A 22,721-nucleotide genomic window follows, 5' to 3' on the forward strand; every position below is an offset into this window, starting at 1 on the left:
TAAGTTATTTAATATTTTTTATTATGTCAGGTGTCAAAATTTCCTTAAAAAATTAAGAATGGATATTATTTTATTTTCAAATAATTATTTTGAAAAAAAGATTATAAACCAACATTTTAATTTATGATTGAGTTGGGAAATAAAACCTAAATATTTCTTAAAAAGTAATTTAGAATATTTTTTTAATACTTTTTTATATGCACAATCCATTGATCATAGAAAAATGTCAAATAATAATATAACAAAGGTTTATTTCTTTTAAAGGTTCATTACTTATGTATTGTATAATAAATAAGAAATATTCCCTAAATAATTAAACTTTTTTACTATTTAAATTAAATTTCTTACAGTTTTATAGTATGTTTTAATAATATGCTTGCTTCATAATTTTATTTTTAAATGTATTACAGATTACATTAATCATTATAATCTTATTTGTTTCAAGATTTGAATTTGATGATAATGTCTAATTGTACAATAATAACATTACATAAGCAAAAAATATTTTTTGATATTGATCTTTAATTACTTTAATCAAAGTTATTTTATTGTAGTTTTTGCAATTATGATAAATTTCATCAGATTAGGGGCAATGGTGGTGCAGTGCTGTGTTTGATTTGTAAGTTTTGGTTGTGGGTTCAATCCCCAATTGAAAGACAATTATTTTCATTTAGCTGCTCTGGAAGGACAAAGTGCAGTGTTGGTTTCCATAACTTTACTCAAGTGTCTTGTATGTATATCTCTATTATTTATTATTATATCTGTATACAGAATAATATGTGAAACTATAACAAAAGTAATACCATATTTTATGATAATTATGCTAGTTATAAAAAATAAAATTATTTTTCTGAATATTTTGACGTGTATTTTAAAATTTGAATTTGAATGAACAATATTTTATTTTGTATGTTAACAAAGAATTGTATTGAAAATAAGAATTAACAGACTTAATTTGTTATCTCTGCATACCCTGCTATGTGCGGAATACAGCTTGAATTAAAACAATCTTGGTCTGCCTGCCTAAAATCTTTTTCTAGGTCTACCATAATTTTTTTTCCATCATTTTGTATCTTGTGTCTGTGACTTATAAGAAATGAAATATAATAAAGAGACAGATGTCTAAAGGTATCAATCATACAGGATTTTTTACTAAAAATATAAACCTACCTATATCATACCTGCTCCTCTTGAAGACTGTATAAGAGTCTAAGCACTAAGCTATATTATGTTCACGACGATCGTTTCGAAGACGCGCGGTTTCGAATCCCACTACTAAAAAATATATTCTAATATTATATATATAAGATAATAACAGAAGTCTGTCCTTTAAAGGATTTCCTTTTGCCATTTATATCTATCTAGATAGCAAGAATTACTTATAATATCCTAATTCGCCGTTGTTTTTTCCTTATTCCGTTATATTGTTATCCATTTTCAATATCTTATCTTAAAGATTAATTAAAGCTGAATATTTTAAAAGATTAACGTTAGGATTTTGATGTAATTTGTTAATCGGATTACTTATATAGACACCGTTTTAATAAATTTATGCCAAAATGATCACCTTGTTTTTTATTTCACGCCCTGAGTATAGGTAGAGTAGGGTAGGAAAAACGGAACCTAATGTAAAACTGTCCTCACAGTTTTCGAGTTAAAAACGTAGTTTTTTATCTCTTAACACTAGTTATAATGCTTTCCTTGTTATATGCGGGACAGAACGTGAATCTTTTCAACTTACACTTTTTAGTTAAGTAGGCAATTGTACGGTCTGAGAAATAAATAGGTATAATAAACATACGTAGGTACCTATTATCCACATATTCATACATAAATTGCGTTTGTTACAATTAATAAAATTGTAATTATTTTTTAAGTCTTAATGTGTTTGTAATGTCTAGTGGAATAATATAAATATCTAATCAAATAAGATTAAACGTAACGAATCCAATCTGTGAACATACTTAGTTATAACTAACACTAGCACTCGCGGCTTCACCCGCTAGAACTACATAATTTACTAATTTGTGTTCTAATAAAAGTATCATTTAAAAGAAAATATATAAAATTTAATAAATAAATATATGAATTAATTTAAATAAAATAGTTTTTTGTAGCAATTTGTCGAGCAACGAACTTTACATTGATATAACTTGTATGTTGTTTTAAATAAAACAAACACCAAATATTAAGGGAAGTTTGCCATAAGAGAAAAGTAAAACTTTTAAATTGATTTAGTCATTTTTAATATTAGCGTGCACATATGCACAAACAGATAAAAAAATAAATATAATAATTTTTGCTCCTACTCCTTTGATAACTTCCCAAATATTAGATTTTTTTGTGTATTATCTAATTGCATTTGTATAATTTGACTAGATATTCGGTTATCAGGTCTTTGCTTTTGTGAACTCCAAAGTGAAATAATCTAAGGTAATCTATCTTTTCGAAGATAATCCTGCCAAAGATTTTATGATACTTAAAAAATGCTTTTCACACATTAAGGATTATACTATCTTACTATACTGAAATTACTGAGCTGAAGAGTTTGTTTGGTTGAATGCACTATTCTCAGAAACTAGCAGTCCGAATTGGAAAATTATTTTTATTGTAGTCTAATTATATTATTTATAGAGTAGGTAAATTGTGTCATGTGTCATACACAAATCTTAGTTATTTCCATTTGACCACATTGTCGAAGCCATAGGAAAATATAACTTTATACGCCGTGGCCCGACAACCTTATGTTCCCGAACCACAGCGGTCTTTTGAGTTGCTTCCTAATTATTTATTATCTATACTATGTACTTGAACTGTTATTTTCTGATTTAAAAGTATAATTTAATCTAAGCTTATATCTATGTAGATTTTAAAATCGTTTTTGTTTTTAATGAGTATTGTCGCGTTGAATTCTGCCGCTAGAGCTGTAGTGGCTCAAGAATTCGGTGGAAAGTGGGGAACGAAAGTGAGAAAAACGGAGTGTCTTAACACCAGTTTCCCTCTGACTGACCCTACTATCTACTAAAACTAAAAAAGAGTACCTACTCAGGATATCAAATCAAAGACATCGTTTATCTAAAACTGCTTCTATTAAACCAAGATGTACATACATTAATGTGAACTTTTATTTTACGGCTAAATAAGACTATTTTCAATATATTGGTACTCTGATATCACGACAGGATTAAATCGTTCATTAAATGTATATTTTTATTTGGTAATCTAAAGTTTTTAGATTTCATTGTCTTTGTAGCTTTGATAAAACCGTTGAGTTTTGTTACAATATCTGTAAAACCGATTAAACCGAGCCCGATATTTTGTTTATTTTCATGCATTTCACGCACTTCACACAACTAGCTATACCTCAGAGTAAGAATATTTTTTTTCCATTTAATTAGCCAGTTTATGTAACATCTAATGTAAGTATTTCAATAATTTTTAAGACGTCTCAATTGGTTACTGCGTTAAATGCTGACGAAATATAATAAAATATAGGTTACAATTGGTGGCTTCCATTATTGCCCTTAGCCACCTTTTTATGTTTAAATAAATATCAAGTTTAACAAAGCAAATGAGCTTTTAGAAGACAAACCTAATTAAATGTTTCATTTAAAGTTTTCCAATTTAGTTAGTGTTATGTAGTCTGTGGCTAGAGATTTGCCTAAGTTTGTATCTATTTAAAAAGTCATAGTTAGGATATTGACATTTGAAATGTCATGTTAATACAAAATAGTTTTTACTGTCGCGTTTTTAGGATTCGTGCCACAAAAGGAAAAAATGGATCTCTTAGGATGTATTATGTTGTCTATTTGTTAAGGCTATTTATGTTGAAGTCGCGTAGTGGTATCACGGTTAAATTCATATAATTTTCAGATTTATGGCTACTAGAGCGAGAAAATGAAAATAATAATTATATTTTTTCTTCAAATGGCAATCGAACCCACATCCTGCAGAGTTACAGTTGCATGCTTGTGCCCCTGCACCACGACTGGCTTTTATACTTTATGATTCTTTTAATACTTCTTGAGGTGTAAAATTTGCGTGAAACCAAAAAAAAGCCGGTATTTTACCTAAACTGACGCCTCTACGTATTGTCACTTAAACGCACCCAATAAATAACAAAGTTTAATATCAACTTGGAAAAATTGATAAAATTTTTCCAAGCCAATAATATTAAGAATGAAAAAAGATTTTTTAAAAATATGATCCTTGCAGAAACCGAACGCAAAATTTAACACTAAAAAGACTTCCCGCTAAAAAAGCGCTTTGACAGCGAAAAAGGCGGGAACGGCCGCCATTACTGACAAGTGACGCCGGCCAGTATAATTGGCTAGCTGTGGATATTATATTAAAGTTTAACCTCAAGATATTGCTTCTTTCGGAAATTTATTTAGTTTGTCGAGTTATTATTATTATTTAAATATGTACAAAGTGTGAAGTGGAAATATGATGAATTATTATTAGTATAATATATGTACATATAATTAATATGTACTTAACGTGTTACGGTTTCCGCATTATTTTTATTTCTTTGCTCTGGTAGGTAGAGAACGCGTCGTTGAGTTCCGCCATTCAACAGGCAATGTGTCGAAAAGTTGGCGGAAAATGAAATTATGCGGGAAAAAGCGTGATTTAGAAATACATTTGATTGAGTTTTTCGAAAAACAAAATATTATATTCTTTTTTATAAATTTATATTTTTCCTCTTATACCTACTGAACAAGAGATAAATTGTGGGTATGCACTCTTTATGCAAAACACTCATTAAGCTAACTTAATTAAAAGAAACAAACTGGAAATGCACAACCATTTCTAATTAGAACTAGCCGGATCACGTGACCTGTTTTATTTTTTATAAATCTCTTGCATTTTGGTCTTTGAGGCCGATCCTCACTCGGGAGTATGATTATATTTAAATTATTTTAATTTCTCTGCTCTGGTAGACAACACACGCCATTGAGTTAATTTATTGTTCATTTTAGAGTAGCGTGTTAAATAAATTAAATTACTGCAAGATTTTGTCCAAATATCCATGATATTTATGTTTACTTTATAATGTATCCCGTATATAGCAGGGTAGACAAGGGGGGGACTGCTACTCCACGACAGACTTAACATACATTACATATTACATGTACATAAATATAAAGGTTCATCGTCCGTTACTTATTGAGTGACAGACAAAGCCATGGTCGTATCGAGAAATATTTTGGAGGGGATCTGGAGTTTAGCTGATTGACAGATCTGTTCGGGTACGCAGTGTGGGCGTAGGAATAGAGTTCCCAGAGAGCCCATCCTAAAATAATTTTCTACGTAGAAAGCAATAATTTGGCATATAGTGTCCTAGGAGGATTTTCCGAAATTTCGTTCGACAGGAATGGAAAACGTTATAGAAATTTTGTTTTGTACACGATAACGAATATTCCTAAGAATTAATGTAAACCACTGTTATGTACGGTCAGATAGTTTTTAAATGTAATAACAAACCTAGAAATAAAATTCTATATATTCATTTTTTTTTATGAAGAAAATAGGTTTCTTCCAGAATAATTATTACCCTCTTTTAACATAATAAAAGTCAACCTACTGGCCTATAGAGTAGACAATTACTTTTTAATCTGAATTGTTATTCGAAAATGAAGATTAAATAAAAAAAACTACACTTTGACGTTTTGTTTCAATCGGGCAAGGTTTTTATTGTTATCTAATATAGAATAAAATATTTTTAATCTGCCTTAATTCGAACTGGCTACTTCAACTGTCTTTATTACATTAACGAACAAAAGACAAGTCATTTAGAAACACAAGAATCTTCTGCTTTTTGTCAAAATGCTTATTAAACGTATAATTATTGTAAAATAGTCTTTATTTATACAAGAATAGGAGTACTTTTTCCATTTTTTCCAGTATTTTATATTCTAACTATACATTTCTGGGACCAACAATTTACTTTAAGAAAATTCGCTGATGATTTTCTTCTAAAGAAATAATTTAAATTTATGTAGAGGTTTTTGTTCATAGAGAAATTATAGATTAAAATAGTAATTCTTGTCGCTATTTTAATTGTTCTTTATTTTATAACAATTAATTTAGTCTATGTAATCTCAAACTCATCCTGCCTACCGAGACAGAGCGAGAAGTAGCTCTCAGGTGGCTTACTAGTAATCTCTGAAGAGTTCCACTATACAGGTCCTTCCTGGCTCCATTATCACAGCTGCTAGCATTTTTTATAGCTTTACGCTGTATCCTGCACTTTGGGGGGAAACAGAAGGAACCTAGGAACCTAGTATTAAGACACTTTGTCCCTATTTAGACACTTCTTTTCAGCAATTTTCGGGATTGGGTGTTAAGTGGCGGAACTCAAGGTCCTGCTCTGCAATATTCAATATTCAATTCGGGCTAATGCCCGAGTGGGCATCGAACCCACAACCTTGCGTGTCGTCATACAGAACTCGGTCACACCATATTATTGTTTTGTCAGTTAAACTACGCATTACTGCTAAGTTTCATGATGACTTGTATAGTCATAACAAGCGACAAATTTAGTTTCTTAGATAAAGCTTAGATATTATAACATACTCGTATAATAGTTACAAGTTGACTTAATAAAAGTGTAAAAATATTATGATATTTTTTAAGTAATTCGATGTTAACACTTAAATAGTACTTTACGAATATATTTAACACTTCAGTGTTGAGTTTAAGTCTTGGTCGAGGAGCATTTGTATGCAGATGGCTTCTCATTTTGGTTAAGGTTCCGCATATTATTATTCTATATCAGAATATAAGCAGAAAATTATGTATTAAGTTGTGAGTCGCGTCTGTTTGAAAAGGCGACGGTTGTGGGTTCGATATCCACGTATTTTTGCCCTCTTTTCACAAAGCACGGCGTTAAGTTCCGCAATTGAATAAATTTATTTAACTTTGTCTAGTTTGTTTACCCCGTTCATACGGGATACAGCGTTAAGCTAAAAAAAATAAAAAAACTGGTCCAAATCTACACGTAAAAGTTGGTTAAGATTTCTTGGAATATAACTTTCGAGGTTTCAGCTGAAAAGACAAATTGATGACTTCTGTTCCAGACTTTATGTACGTGAATGGGATTCTTATTTGAGAGCTAGATAGATATCTATTCAATTCTTTGGATCTATTAACCATTTATTAAATTACTTGAATATTTAAAAGAAGCTTAGTAAGGTAGGCAGCGTAGGTAGGCAGCGTAGGTAGGCTCCTATATGGGAAAAAGGGTAAAGCTGTACAGTTAGTAAGATTCTGAAGTCATTGCGTGTTGAGTGGCGGAACTCAACGTCGCGCTTTGACACTGCCACTGTTACCAGAGCGGGGGAGAGGGGCATCTAAAATGTAATATGCTATGTATAGCCATCTAGGCATGTATGCCTAAGTGGGTAAGACTATTCAAATTTTGTCTCAGTATCAAAGAGATTCCGTGGTTTTCCACTTTCATAGTACAGGGCTTTATAATAAACTGGTTTCTTCCCATTACTTTGTTTACGTGAATTCTAAAACATAAAAACAAAAATCTTGTTTTTAATCGTTGTCTTAGAAAATTCGAGAAATCCTGTCTTAGCGCTCTTATACATTCCTTAAATAGGTTAAGGAGTGTAGAGGAGCACTAACAGTAGGGTTCCCTAGATGCCAAATTTTAAGTCCAGTCTGTCGTTACTAATAAGATTAATTATTCCATAAAATATTTCTATTTAAAAATCCCAGTCTAGAGTTAAAGGAAGTGCCATAATACATCCAATTTCTCTCACTGATAACGCAATACGAAGAAACAAGTGATCTATTATTGTATTCTCGGAATATAAATGCATTTTGATGATTTTTTTTTTATTTTAGTTTCACGCTGTATCTCGCTCATAGAAGGGTGGACTAAGACATTTCGTTCCCCAAGCACTGCCCAATTTTCTGGATATTGTGGCGGAACTATACGCCGCGCTTTGTCTTGCTTCATATGGCCCAAAGATAAAAATAATACGAAATTAGTAAATCGACACATAAAATAACAACATTTGCTTCGAAATCCCACTTCCAAAGTAGCATAGCTCTTAGTTGCTAATGATAATAATGAAAGAAAAATGAAACAAAATTAAAACTACCCGCGAACGTGTTTGAAATGCAAGTGTTTTTTAACACGACAGCAAATTCAAATTTGAATTCGCCATGGGAGGTTAGAGGGTATCGATCCTCCCAATCCCTTACCCCTATATACCTATTTTGGGAAGAGGAAAATAGTTGACTTCCTATTACCTATAGCCAATTTCATCTGTATCGGGGATTCCCTGAAACAATGTCTATTTGTTTTTGTTATGTTTTCCCCCTTAATATCTACGGTTTGTTATGATTAAAGTAATTTATATTGATAGAAATATATGTGCGTGATTATTTAGATGTTATCTGTTGATGGACTGGTTGTTTAAATAATGTTAACTGTTGCCTTTTATATTAATAGTGACAAATGTCATCGGACATCTATTAATATTTATGCATTAAGCAAATAATTTAGGACGTAATCGCGAGGGTTGTGGGTTCAATTCCTTCTCGGGGAAATTAAGTATTTAATACTTTCATTTCTTTGCGCTGGTAATGACAAATCGGCGGAAAGTGGGGAATGGAAGTGTTTAAATAGGAACGGGGTACCACTAGGTTCCCTCTGCTTACCCTGCTATGTGCGGGAAACTGTGTGAAGCTTTAAAAAAAGAGTGTATAGTTGTTAGTCGAAAAACATCTACTTTTTCTTTTTAAATATCTAAGCATATTGGGAACGGACGGTGTGATTTTGCTTGAAATTGAATTCGAAAATTCGGAATAGGACCCACAAACGTCGCACAAAAAGAAGCCGCTACTACATATATTCAGGTTTCAACCACTGAGCAACAGGAACAGGAATATTTAAGTATAATAAGGCAGTTTTTGGATACATCTCGTATTCTAGGGAAGCAGCGTACAACTCAATATTTGAGCAGATGTTCTTTTTGGGTGGCGCGAAAATGTTATTTTTATGCGACCTACATGGAAATGTTGCTTGCTAGTGATGTTCTATTTAGATACGATAAAGTATTTTACTTTTTTGAGAATCGAACCTACGATTGTAATGAGTTAAATGGATGTAATATTTGTTTTTATTCTATCTTCGCATATACCAAGGTAGGCAGGGGGAACATAGTGTTAGGACATTCCGTTCTCCATACACCACCCAATTTATGAAACATTGTGTGATGAGTTCCCCCTAAGATAAGGACGGAGTGTTTTAATACTTTTAATCTCTACATTGCCAAAGCGACGAGGGAAAGAAAGACGATTCTCGCCTTCAACTTTGTTTGCCAGGACTCCAAAACGAAATTTCTAAAAATCATGTCCTATAACTTGCATGCCAAATGTCAGCGTTTAACGCCGCGTTCTAAGGCTTTGCGATGTCTGTGAATCACTCAATAACAAATAAGGTTTATATTGTTTATTTATATCGATAAAAACACACGCCATGCCTATCATTACCCTCCGTAACCCCACGCCGTCTAGAATTTGTATCTTAACATGCCTTCTCTATTATTTAACGAATATTATACATTCTGAAGGGTTTTCCGAACTTGTGCGCCTTTTTTGTATTGTATATAAATTAAATATTTATTGGCGTTTCCCCTTTTTTTCTATTGATGCACCGATTTTGATAGCGTTTTAATTATTTATTATGTTTTGATTTTGTGCTGAACTCAATGCCACGTAAAATAATTATATAATTTATCGATTTTAATAATTAATAATTACTTATATAATTTTAATAATTATATAATTTATAGAGTAAAAATCGAACTCACAGCCGTCGCGTTTACACTTACAGCCCGACAAAAAAATTAAATATTATCGAGACAAATCACATTAGAATGCAATACAAGAAGGTGTGAACGTGCGTGATGGTATCTTAAATTACCCTTAACAATATTTAAATATATGATAAACAGACGTTTTTGACATTAATGTGACGGGACAATGTCATGTGGATTAACTTATAGTGGCTGTGGGTTCAAATTTAATAGCAATTGTCATTTAAATAAATAGTTACCTAAAATGTGAATAAAAACAATATTGTCTCTATTCTTTTGTTACATTGTATAAAATCGAATCTCTTACCATCAATGTACGTTTCAATCTTTGTAAATACACATCGCATTTTAATGCGATCCGAATTGCATGTTGGGTGGAGGATTTCAACGCCGCGCTTTGCCTCGTTACTAAAAATAAATATATTATAATTACATGTTTTATACTTTCCTTATAAAACCTTATATTTAAATAAAATATATAATCAAATCGACTACCACCGGCAAAACAAGACCGCCCAGTAGTCATTCAAGTGGTTAGTTTACTCAAGCATTGTAACCTGTTTTTAGTTCTACACTCGTTTGTTTAATAACACTAGTTGTATAGTACAACTTATAAGCGGAAAGCGATTTTATTACGCGATTTAATAAAATGCATTTCCTTCGTACATCGAAATCGTAAGTATTTTAGAAATAAATACAGTCACTCATACAATTTTACACTGACAGTGCACTACACTAAATCAAAAGGAAACAGATTAACCGCCGTCTCCTTACAAGACTGTTTAGAATAACATTAACGTGATAATAAGGTTTGAGTTATGTATGAGGCATGAGCTTAAGTGCTTATATATTATTAGTTTCTCTACAAAATTCATTTCTAGGTTCCGAAGAAAAACCAAAAATCTTATAACTCATCCCACACGTGCCTTCACAAAGTATTAAATTACAACCACCTATTTAAAGTAAAAAAACGTGCTCGAAGAATTTTAAAAGGTGTAAAATTAAGTTAATTGTTGCTAACAATATTTATTTAACAGTTAGCGTTGGCTGTTTGGGTGTTTGCCATTGTCATTATCGATTTTAACACCCCCTGTAGGTATTGTTTGTGAATGCTTTTTGTAGAACACACTGTATCTTCCTGCTTCGTTCTCGTCTAGAGTTGAGTTTACTCATAAAATGTGTGAACGGAAGGAGATCGGAGAAATATGTCATTATTATAATTGTTCTTAGTAGTGACGTGGTCGTCGTGGCACAGCTATGACTGTGAACGAGACTGTTGTAGGTTGAATTCTCACTCGGGGGAAAGAATTTTTTAATATTTTCATTTCCACGCTCTGGTATCATGGCGAAGCGTGGCTTTGAGTTACGCCACACACAATGTTATGAAACAAACGCTCGTGCCACTGCGCCTTGACGGTCTCAATTTTTCTTTTTCTATTTTATACGTTTTAATGTAATAAAAGTATCTACAACCTAGTGTTGTTGTAACACTTTGAAAATGTTAAAAACAAGGATAAATTCAAGATTTACCGAATAAATTCGAACCTGCACTTAAAAATCATAATTCAATTATTCCATCTCGTTAATATTGGAACGTCGAGTGGACTTGAGAGGACCGTCGTCGAGTAGACAATTAAAATTTTAAAAAAAGAAATTCGCTCTTTTTGCTTAAATTCGCTTTTCTCGCTTAATTATTTCAATTAGTATAACGGAGGTGTATTCAAGTGTTCTTGTAATTGTCTATTATTGTAAGTGGCACTTGAATTTGAATCTTGGACTGTCTCAATTAAAATAAATTGTCTATTCAGCTATGGGGTAATAACTTAGTGTCAAGATACTCCGTCCTTCGCTTTTCTTTTCCTCGAGTGGGAATAGAACCAATAATTTGTTGCGTTTACAGTGACAGGTTTTTGTCCCTGCGCCTGGCAGAATGGCCTCATTATTTATGATTAGGTTTTGCCTGTTACATTTTTAATTAATTAATTGTCTTTGTTGAGAGATTGCAACAAATATTAAATATTTGATACTCTTTATTATATTTAGTAGGTACTAAACTCTAGCAGAGGCCATCGTGGTGCAGTGGCACAGCGAGCTGTAAACGCGACGGATGTGGCTTAGATTCCCACTCGGGGGAATAAATTATATTAATTTCCTCACTTTAGTAACACGACGCAACACAGAAATTTTGGTTGAAACTGAGGAACAGAGTCTCAAAACTAGATCTCTCTGCATTCTCTGCTATATGCGGGATACAGCGTGAACATACCACGCTTATCTTATACGATATTTAATCAAAACAATGTCGTGGGCCGATTTCTTAAGTCATTTTGGCATTTTCGCTCCGGGCGCGATGTTATATACGATAAGAGGTAATAAATTAGAAATTTAATTGTATGTTGCTATAGAACGGTGCTAATATAAGTGGACTGAAGGCGCAACTAACCTACTTAGTTATAACTATAATTATATACTATTTTTATATTGCAAAATTATTTTTTGTACAAGCATTTTAATGTTGAATAAAGTTTAAATGAGACTGCGATGTGTCGTGGAGAGTGTTAAAAGTAAGCAGCTTCACGCTCTTTCCCGTATAGCAGGATAAACAGAGTTAAGTCCACCTAATGATAATTTTGGTGTTTACTCGGGAAGCTAATGATGGTCATAAATATATTGTAAATTATAATTTGAAAGGAGCAGTTCTTCTTCTCAGTAGGACCGCCTACCGAGCTTCCAGTGTAACAGTAGTGCCAACTGACATTTCTATGCTCGCTTTACGCCGCGCTTAGAGCTTTTGGTTTGCCAGAGAGGAGAAAGAAAATAAATACAATCATTACTCCGAGTAGGGACCCACAAACATTAGCTATACATACAGTCATTCCTATTAGGGGGAAATTATAATTAAATTATTTTTATTTCCTTTCTAGAAGACAACGCGCAACACACAATTTCCCGAAAATTAGACGGTGCGTGGGTAACGGAGTGTATTACCAAGTACTCTCTGTTTCTGCTTACCCTGCTATGCGGAAACATTGAAAATGTAAATGGCTTTTTTTAACTCAAAAGAAGTATCTACCAAAAATTATAAGACAAAAAGAATAGTTATTTCTAGAAAACAAACGTGAAATTCGTATCCACTACCTCTCCAAGTAAAATGCGTGTCTACAGATCTACAAGATACATTTAGTTATTTAGCAAAACAATCGCGTATCTAAATGGCGTCGAGTTTTCAGCGTTAGATATATTTTGTATTGTAAATATTCAAAATTGAACACTTGGAACGCGCGCCGCATATAAATAACTAATAGTGCTGCATGTCTGTGTTTGTACGAGTATACTCACTTATAGCACATACTCAATACTTTTCGTAGATGAAATATTTAGCTTCTACAAAAAGATACTCTTCTACACCTACAATAGTTTTCACCTACGACTTCGTAGTAGGTACTCGTAGTTATTTCCGACTTCCGTATTCAAAGAAAAATTGCTTTCAACTCTAAGATCGATCTTGAGATACCAGAATGAATGAAAACTGCATCACGACCGCCCTCAAGATCGATGTCAGAGTTCAGACTTATGAGCGGTTAATAAATGGAATAATCAATACAAAACAAACAATATTTCAATTTGAACTTGTTAGTGTTGAAATTAACATAGTTTTATAATATGCTTCTTGATTCAAACCATGCTTGTGTAATATGAACCTATAATATTAAGCATTTTTGCACAAAGCACGCTTTATCCCGTATAAGAAAGTCAGTAAAGGAGTTTAGAGTAAAACTCTCTTCCCGTAATGATGATATTGATGAGATGAGTTCTGCGAATCAATTCGCAATGTGTCGGAAATTGGACAGAAAGTGGGAAACGTAGTGTCTTCACACTGGCTTCTCTCTGCTGCTTTGCGTGAGATATAGCGTGGAGCCTAAAAGAACTAGAGATATCTAGTTATTATTTTCCCCTATACATTTTTTATTATAAATAAATATATTTCGAAGAAAATGAATAAACATTTTTTTTCTGGCTCTTACGTGTTTTGCTCCCTTCCTTTGCTTACGTAATTACGATTGTAAGGTTTGTGGTATACTAGGTTATATTATAGTGTATTTTTATATAAATAATTTCTGTTACCGAGATTGACGGACAACACACTGTCGAAACTACTGCATTTATAAAGTAAAAAAATTTGCATATAGGTAGGTAGATTAGAGAGTGTAGAGATAAGATTTCTCGAAATTCCTACGGGAACAGGAAAAACGATTCTTACGTTTTAAAGTATCCCGCATTCATGCGGAAAATGGAAGTGTCTTAGTGAAAAATGGAATGTCTTAATACAAGGTTCCGAGGTTCCGTCTGTCTATCCCATTAATACTTTACAAAAATTTGTTTTTATAAAACACTCATTATTTATAATATTTTACGCGTTTTAAATGATACTTTTAAAATATTGAACTCTTTAACTATATTAATCTTACAAAAAAAAAAGATTCTCAAAAATATGAACTATAAAATATGTAATTAGTTTAAATTGTATAAAAAATATTAAAAATCTCCAAAAACATTAAAAAATTGGCTTTAACAAAAGTAAATTTTTATATTGAAACAAATACCTATCGAAAATAATAGTAAAAAAAATTATTAATTAAACAATTATTTATACAATTGTTTCTCAGTGTGCCGCAAAGTTTATGTAGGATACACAAAATGGTTGCCCCTTTCCAGAGGAAATATAACAGAGTGTAATTATATGAGGAAGTCAGTCGAGAAGTGGCCTAACTTTTATAAGATATTTAAGGAAATGATTAATGAATAATTCATTTTTATATAATGTCTTTACTGATATTGATGTTTACTAAAGAGTTGAGGCCGTCGTGAGTTGGACAACGTCTGGTCTGGTAGATCGTGTCCACCCCAGATTAGTCTTATGCCCAACCCACAAATGTTTACTAACAAAAATTAACCCTGAATAAGAAAACAAAGCTAACGTCGAAGAAAAAAAATATATCTAAATAAAACAATCAGCTTTACGCTATATCCCGGACACAGCTGGGTAGGAAGAGGGAACCTAGTGTTGAGAAACTCCATTCCCCACTAATATATTTAAATATGCTCTAAAAATGTAATGTCTTCCAAATAATTTATACTTTATATATTTTTTTTCTATATTTGATAATGTTCAGTTAGGACACATGTATACACGGTGTATAATTTCTATTTACTAAGAGTATTTAGGAAAGAAAAGAGTAAAGTATACATAACTATACATGATATGTATAAACTTTAGTACATAATATTTAATAAAAAGCAAAAAGCACTCATGGCACAGTAGACTGTATACGCCGTGATTATGGGTTGAGTTTCGATATTGAACAATAGTGTCGAGGGGTGTCTTAATAAACTTAGTAAAAGAATATAATTATGAGTATGTGAGGTTTCTATAAAAACTATCATTACGTCTTTTCCCGCATATATCAGTGTGGGCAGAGATCCCTCTGCCTAGTGTTAAGGCACTCCATTCTAGAGGTTTTGCTTTTTGAGTCTGGTATACCTAGACTGAAATCAAGCGTGAAACTCAAAATAATAATTATACGTATACGTAACTTGAATTGTAAGATATTTTAATTTCAAAAAAAAAAAATAGTAATTTGTGACTTGATGTGTAAAACCTATATAAATCTCTTAAAACTCAAATAAACAGCAAGCAACAGTAGTTCCGAGCTCTAACAATTTCCAGAAGGCACAAACACTGTGCGAGTGTACGTACAGCAATAAAAACGGATATTAAAAACCAAACGCGTCACATTTATCACAAGTGTTGCCTCAGATTGATATAAAATATGGTGCGCCCACCCCATTATTGTCTTGCAGATTATTTTTCTACTTGCACTGCTTTTTATACCTACATTGTTTTCATACGGGTTTGTTTGCAAAATATATTTAGTATTGACTAATTATGACTCGGCGTTATGCTCCGTGACGGTTGCTAGTACAATGTACACTCCTGCTCTATAGCGCGCAAGTTTTGGAAAATTGGACAAAAAGTGGAAGACGGGAGTGTTAACACAAAGCAAATGATCGTTTCCAGATGCGGTGGCGCTGCTAAGCAGCAGTGATGCAGGGCGGCGGCGCGCCCGCCACCGACGCCGACCAGGCGCAGTTCGAGGCAGACAAACGGGCTGTTTACAAGTACGATTGAAAATCTAATTCTAATTACAAAATAATTAATTGTGTAGTTCAAGCGCTCTTGGGCTTAGAATAAAATTATTCTCCAAAAAACATTTAATTTAGAAATATAATAGTTTAACCAATATTTTTTTAGCAAGCAATTAAATAATATATACTCGTATGTCAATAAATTTCAGCATATCTATATATACCTTGCACCGAAAGATTAATTGATTGATAAAATCAATGTGATAGCACGTACCGTGTTAACTTCCTGTTATTTCAATTTGTATCACCTTTTCTTATCCATGGTATTTTTAGTTTTTTATAAGACAGATAACGATAATTTTACCCTAAAGCCAGGCTGGGTTTAAGCATCTTTAACCCTTTGAGTTTTGAATATATTTATGGGCGAAGGAAACTTAAAAAGTTGAAGATCGTTCGGTTGTTTGCTCTCTACTTTTACTAAACAAAGAGAAGATAAACAAGATGCTTTCGTCATTTTAGACCAAGTGACAATTAATGCTGTGTGACTTATGGCAGTCCGAGTCTAGTCGAATGGTTTTATCAATATTCATAATTTCAATTATTAAATCAATTGAAATAGCTTGACGCTATATTCCGCATATAGCATAGGGAATCTAGTGCTAGCACATGTTCCCCACTTCCAAAGTCATGAATTTTCAGTTAAAGACCGGCAATGCATCTGTAATTCCTTTGGTGTTACACCGGGTTGTGGACGGTGGTGATCACTTATCATCACATGACCCGTACGCTCGTTTGCCTTGCCTTTTTAAATAATACACCCACGTTAATTGGATTTAAGTCATTGAATCAAGGACAATTAAGAAGAAACTATAAAAACATGCCTTATTAAATGTCCTTATTTTTATCTTTCAGACACCCTCTCTTTCCACTCCTGGCTCTCCTCCTAGAGAGATGTGAGCAAGCCACTGCGGGGGCGGAGCCTCCAGCGGCTGATGCCTTCGGTGCTGACCTCCAGGCCTTTGTACAGCATCAGCGTAGGGATAGACGGCCTTTCCTTGTTGATGATCCTGAGATTGATGGACTAATGATTAAGAGTATACAAGTAAGGAGTTTTTGAATGATACATATATTATGTTTTGTTAATACTCATAATTAAATTTTCATCAAATCTAAAGAACAGTGCCGAAAAGTACTCATAATTATGTGCTTTTATGTGTATTTATTTGTTTGTTCTTTCAACTGAAATATGAATCTATAATTATTAATGCATACGTGTTTAATGACTTATAATATTTTACAGGTTACGTCATTGAAAATTATTTTTAAGTATTCGGATAAATTTCCTTAATAATTATGCTTAGAAGCGATAATGAATATGAAAACAATATAAAATTATTTATAATAATATTGCTGCTTCCTCTTTCCAGGTCCTCAGGATCCATCTCCTGGAACTCGAGAAAGTCCAAGAGTTATGTAGGGACTTCTGTGGAAGGTACATCGCGTGTTTGAAAACCAAGATGCAGAGTGAGAATCTGTTAAGGACTGATTATAGCGCTGGTACGTTTTTATGGTACCAGCGATCTAAACGCGGTCGCGCCAGACTAAATCATACAAAATGTTTGCGTAAATTGCTGCCTGTGTGTAATTCTGATGTATAAGTTATATTCCTGTAAAGTTTCATCTAGATCCGTTCAGTAGTTTTTACGTGAAACATCCTCACTTCATCCTCACAAACTGTCACATTTATAATATTAAGTAGGATTTGTAGGAAATATTGTCACCCATATAGTAGACCGTTGTGGCGCAGAAAATCAACAGTAAAATGGAAATAGCTTAAATATCTACAATAAATCCCCTTAGTAAGAATCGAACCTACAGACAAAACGCGTTAGTTTGATTGTAGTGATATAAATTATTTAAGTCCAACAATTTCCTTAAGTAAGAATCGAATCCTTAGCTATCTGTTATTTTATTTCTATTAAAATTTCAGTTTTTAACTTACTCTATTGTAATTTCCAGGTGGTGTAGAGAGTAATAACAATTTATCTGGAACGATGGACGATCACTCAAGTACGTCTAATTCGCCACAGTATCAGGTAAAATAAAATAAAAATATTTAAGGAAAATTGCTATTTCAAAGGTAAAGTTAAAACATAACAAGCACCCATAAGGTAGTCAGAAAATAGTTTTTAGCAAAAATTATCCAAGTGGGTTCAACCGTTTTTGAGTTTTAGGATTCAATCGATAGGTAATTCAATCCGCAATTATTATAGATGTTTCTTGATGACATGACAATTAAATAATGTTGCAATAACACTAATTAAAAATTATATATTATAAAATTTGTGTACATATATGTCATATTTTTTTTGTAATTGAATGAGACAAGAATTTGGAACTTTTTTTTTATTTTTAGAAGATACCCATTAAATATTATTTTACTTTTGGTGATGTGTTTAAAACGTTCTTGTGGCAATTGTTTCACATTAATGTAACAAACAAATGTAAACAATGGGAATGGAGTGTCTTAATTCTAGGTTCTTTCTGCCTACCTGGCCATATACGGGATACAGCGCGAGTCTAAAAAATGGGAAACAATCACTTTTATCAGTGGCGTAGCTAGGGTATTTGCTGCCCGGTGTGGCTCGTGGGACTTGATGCCCCTTTCCTGTTGATGAGTTCTAAAAAAAAAAAGGTAATCATCGACGATGACTTCTAAAAAAAAACAAACTTATCCACTTTGATCCCTGTTTTCTCTTGATGAGTTCTAAAAAAAAACAAAGTGATCGTCAACGTTGACTTCTAAAAAAAAACGTAATCGCCGACGTTGAGTTCTAAAAAAAACAAAGTGATCGTCGACTTTGATGCCCCTTTCCTTTTGATGCCCGGTGCGGCTTTGCGGCTTAGAGCACTTGATGCCCTTTAAAATGGTATAAGGTCTAAAAAAAACAAAGAAAAAACACACTAATCGTCGACTTTGATGCCCTTTTCCTGTTGATGCCCGGTGCGACCGCCCCGCTCGCACCCCCCTAGCTACGCCACTGACTTTTATACAGTTTTCGCCGATGGACACTGACCGGGTATTAGTGACCGAGTACACTGGCCGAATATCCGATATTCGTTGTATGGCTGCTCTAATTTTTATATGTGTTGTTTATTTCAGTCCCCAGCTCCCCCGCTACCTGCCCCCGCGTATCCCCCGGTCTACCCGACAGTCACTGAACTACCCTACCCTCCTTTAAGGGAACAACGTAAGTATATGATGTATTGTTTTAGTTATATGTTTTTTAAGCTTCAGGGTGTAATCCGCACACAGCAGAGTAGGCAGAGATAGCAGCGTGCTGAGACACTCCGTTTCACATTTTCCACTGGATTCTGGGTGTGTTGCGTGTTGAGAGGTGGAACTCAACGCCGCGTTTTGCCTCGACTCTAGAACGAAGAAATGAAAATATTATATATTTCATTTCCTCTATTGGGAATCCAATCCACAACCTAACTACGTCCACAGCCACAATGTAACTCTGACCGCAAGTCGCTTACATCGACACGATTAACATGATGACTGTCCTTAAGCCGTAAAAGGAGTTATTCAATTGGAATCAGAAGTTTCTGAGATAAGAGCGGTTAACCGAACAAACCTTTCAGCTTTATAATATATTTACTTACTTACTTATTTATCTTCACGTTAGACGACTTCACGAGAATACTGAAGGCCAAACACTACATTCCCTATATACCTCTTTCGCCTCGTCCATTGTCATCATCCTCTTCATATATGCCCTCCGGGGGGTCTTTATGTTTTTCACGTGACCTTTCCCCAGTATCTTTGATACTGTGTTTTCGAAGGTCAATCGAGGTCTTACTCTACCTTTCTTACCACTCACTATTCCATCATAAAGCTACGATCTGAAAAGAAAATTGATAATATAATTGTATAAATTATAAAGTGTCACAAATTTATTGCTTGTTTTTTATTTCAGCACCTCTAGTAGTACAAGGTTCGACGCCGATAGGACAAATTGGTGCAGGACTTCTTTCCACTGACTCATTTACGGGTAAGTTTTAGAATTGTATATAATACCTTAACTAGTTTCAATAGCTAGCTTAACTAGCTGCATGTATTAAATTAATAAGAGCTAAGAAGAAGAAGGAAAGTTGAGATGCTTCCAAAGCCAAGATCCGTTTTCTGCTGCGTTAAAATTTCAATACTGTACTTCAACTTCATTATAATAATTAAAAATTCTTTCTAACTTTCCTAAACTTTTCTAGGTACAAACTCCAACTCCAACTCCTCGATCTCTGGCTCCCCTCCCCCTGGGCCTGATGATGAGGACGAAGGTGGGAAACGAGGGGTCTTGCCGAGACACGCCACTCAGGTTATGAGAGCTTGGCTGTTCCAACATCTTGTTGTAAGTTATTTGTGTTAGTATTATGATTTTTTTGCTGAGTGAGGATGAAATGCTTGGGTATATAATATCATCTTTACTTAGGACACTTCCGTCTCTGATTCTCCGTCCAATTCTGGAGGTGTTACTTGCTGAGTGGCGCAACTCAACGCTGTGTTTTGCCTCCACGCCAGACCGAAAAAAATTAATCGAACGTCACCCGCTTCTGCCGCTGCGGCCTCAATAATAAAAAAGTATTTATAATAGATATTATTTTCACAGCATCCCTACCCAACAGAGGAAGAGAAGAGGTCTCTGGCCGCACAGACGCGGCTTACTCTGTTACAAGTCAACAATTGGTTTATAAATGCGCGCCGTCGTATATTACAGCCGATGCTCGATTGTCAAGAGAAGCCAGGTTAGTGTGGGTTTGAAGTTATGTAATTTAATTTTACATAATGGTCTAATGTTAACTACATGTAATGATGAATCTCAATATAAAAGACTTGATTGGCTAGTTTGAGACTGACTTCATAGTCAGTTGCGACGGTTTTGGTTTCGATACCAGAGGTAAGAGAATAAAGCGTGGCGTTCAGATCCGCCATTCAATACATAATGTCTCAAAAATTGAAGGGAAAGTTAGAAACGCAGTAGCAATATTAACAATAGGTTTTCGCTGCCCACTCTATTATATTCTAGATACAGTGTGAACCTAAATAAAACATTTATTTTTAGAGTCATGCTGTATCCTGCATATAGCAGGATAGGCAGAGGGAACGTAGTGTTAAGATACTCCGTGTTAAGATACGGCACTGCGTGTTGAGTGGCGGAACTCAACTTTATAAAAATATTCAATATTTAATTTCCTCAAGTGGGAATCGGTTGTGGGTCGCTTGTCGCGTTTACAATCACACGCTTATGGCACTGGATTCTTCGTTCATTTATATATAACATTATATTTTTTTTAGGCGGAAAGAAAAGTAAAAACGGTTCGTCTATAAACAAAAGGTACTGGCCGGACGCTCTCACCAACCCACAATTCACAGCAGGTGAGTCATTGTATTCATTCCATTTTATATAAAAATGTTTTGTACGAATGATTTTTTTATAATGAGAAAGCACTGATGTATGTGCTGCAACATATCATTTTTTTATCATCAATCATCCTATATTTATGACGGATGACGGTTGACCGCTGGCAGGTGGAAGATATATCTATCATATGGATAGAAAAATTCGGCACTTGTTCTACGCTTCGTTCGTCACTATTATCGACACTGTGTGTGATGACACTTGCAATCTCACTGAATGGTTTTTATTAATTTTCAACATTGTAAGAGCTAAGAATAGATTATTGTATATCAAAAACTTTTTTAAACATTACATTCTTATGTATAATTCTATTTAAGTTAAGGTTGAGTTTAAATCAAACGCGGCATTAAGTGTTGCCATTGAAAATACAAAATCTTAAGAAGTGAAGAATTGAATATTTTAATACCAGATTTTTAAACCTACATATATTATAAGATTGGATATTCGTTCCACTTTCACGCCAAAACAATAGACGGAATTAGTTAGTATCTTATACAACACATAGAATACAATTTATATACGAGTATACATATTTTTAGAAAACTTGTAATAATTTGAACGCAGAGGGTTTAAAACTGCGCCTTTTGGAAATCGTCCAACACCTGCTTACACCTGAATACTTTCAAACTTTTATACATTTTCGAAAATAAATATTTTCCTTTTCTAAATGCTGAATAAATTTAAAAAAATATGTAAAATTGTATAATCTGGCTATAATATAAAAATAGAATGTATTATATAATATACTACCACAATCTTCCAGGTCTGCTGTCATCGTCAGAAGACGAGGAACAAGATGGCGACCAGTCCGCCGATGAGGAGTCTCGTGATGAACACGCTGACAACTTCAATCCTGTGCAACACTGAGGTGAGACAGATATATACATACAGACATATGATTAAATGAATTATGGTTAATTATTTTAGTTATGATTATACATATAATCGTGCAAAAATAATGTCATACACTCATAGAATAATTGACCTAATGAAAAAGAGCAACTGTTGAGTTTCTTACCGGCTCTTCTCAGCAGAACTGCCTACCGAACCAGCTTTTTGTATATTTATTCATTCGACCATTCAAAAGTGCTTACAATAGTCTATTTGAATAAAGAATATTTTGAATTTGAATTTGAAAAATAGACTGTCGTGGCGCACTTGGCTCGTACCACTGTGCCATGGCTATGACTGTAAAGGCCACGGTTGTGAGTTCGATTCCAACTTGGGGGGATATATTATTTAATATTTTCATTGC

The 22,721-nt window shown here is 33.5% G+C and overlaps 1 protein-coding gene across 2 annotated transcripts in view; it reads left to right on the forward strand.

The window, feature by feature from the left end:
- LOC146528164 (homeobox protein PKNOX2-like) overlaps positions 1-22,721 on the forward strand; it is a 28,259-nt gene that overhangs the window by 841 nt on the left and 4,697 nt on the right. Inside the window, exons 2-11 of one of the 2 annotated variants that reach the window (XM_085204747.1) lie at positions 15,922-16,022; positions 16,902-17,091; positions 17,417-17,546; positions 18,009-18,085; positions 19,153-19,240; positions 19,970-20,044; positions 20,259-20,398; positions 20,657-20,792; positions 21,343-21,423; positions 22,230-22,334. In XM_085204747.1, coding sequence (XP_085060873.1) covers positions 15,949-16,022; positions 16,902-17,091; positions 17,417-17,546; positions 18,009-18,085; positions 19,153-19,240; positions 19,970-20,044; positions 20,259-20,398; positions 20,657-20,792; positions 21,343-21,423; positions 22,230-22,333 — 1,095 coding nt within the window. In that variant the 5' untranslated portion in view covers positions 15,922-15,948 and the 3' untranslated portion in view covers position 22,334. The remainder of the gene's footprint in view (positions 1-15,921; positions 16,023-16,901; positions 17,092-17,416; positions 17,547-18,008; positions 18,086-19,152; positions 19,241-19,969; positions 20,045-20,258; positions 20,399-20,656; positions 20,793-21,342; positions 21,424-22,229; positions 22,335-22,721) is intronic. The other variant, XM_085204748.1, reaches the window with a different exon arrangement.

Source organism: Heliconius melpomene, chromosome 20 (genome assembly GCF_056956725.1).
Source record: "Heliconius melpomene rosina isolate 202511_hmr_F chromosome 20, ASM5695672v1, whole genome shotgun sequence".
Taxonomy (NCBI): Eukaryota; Metazoa; Arthropoda; class Insecta; order Lepidoptera; family Nymphalidae; genus Heliconius; species Heliconius melpomene.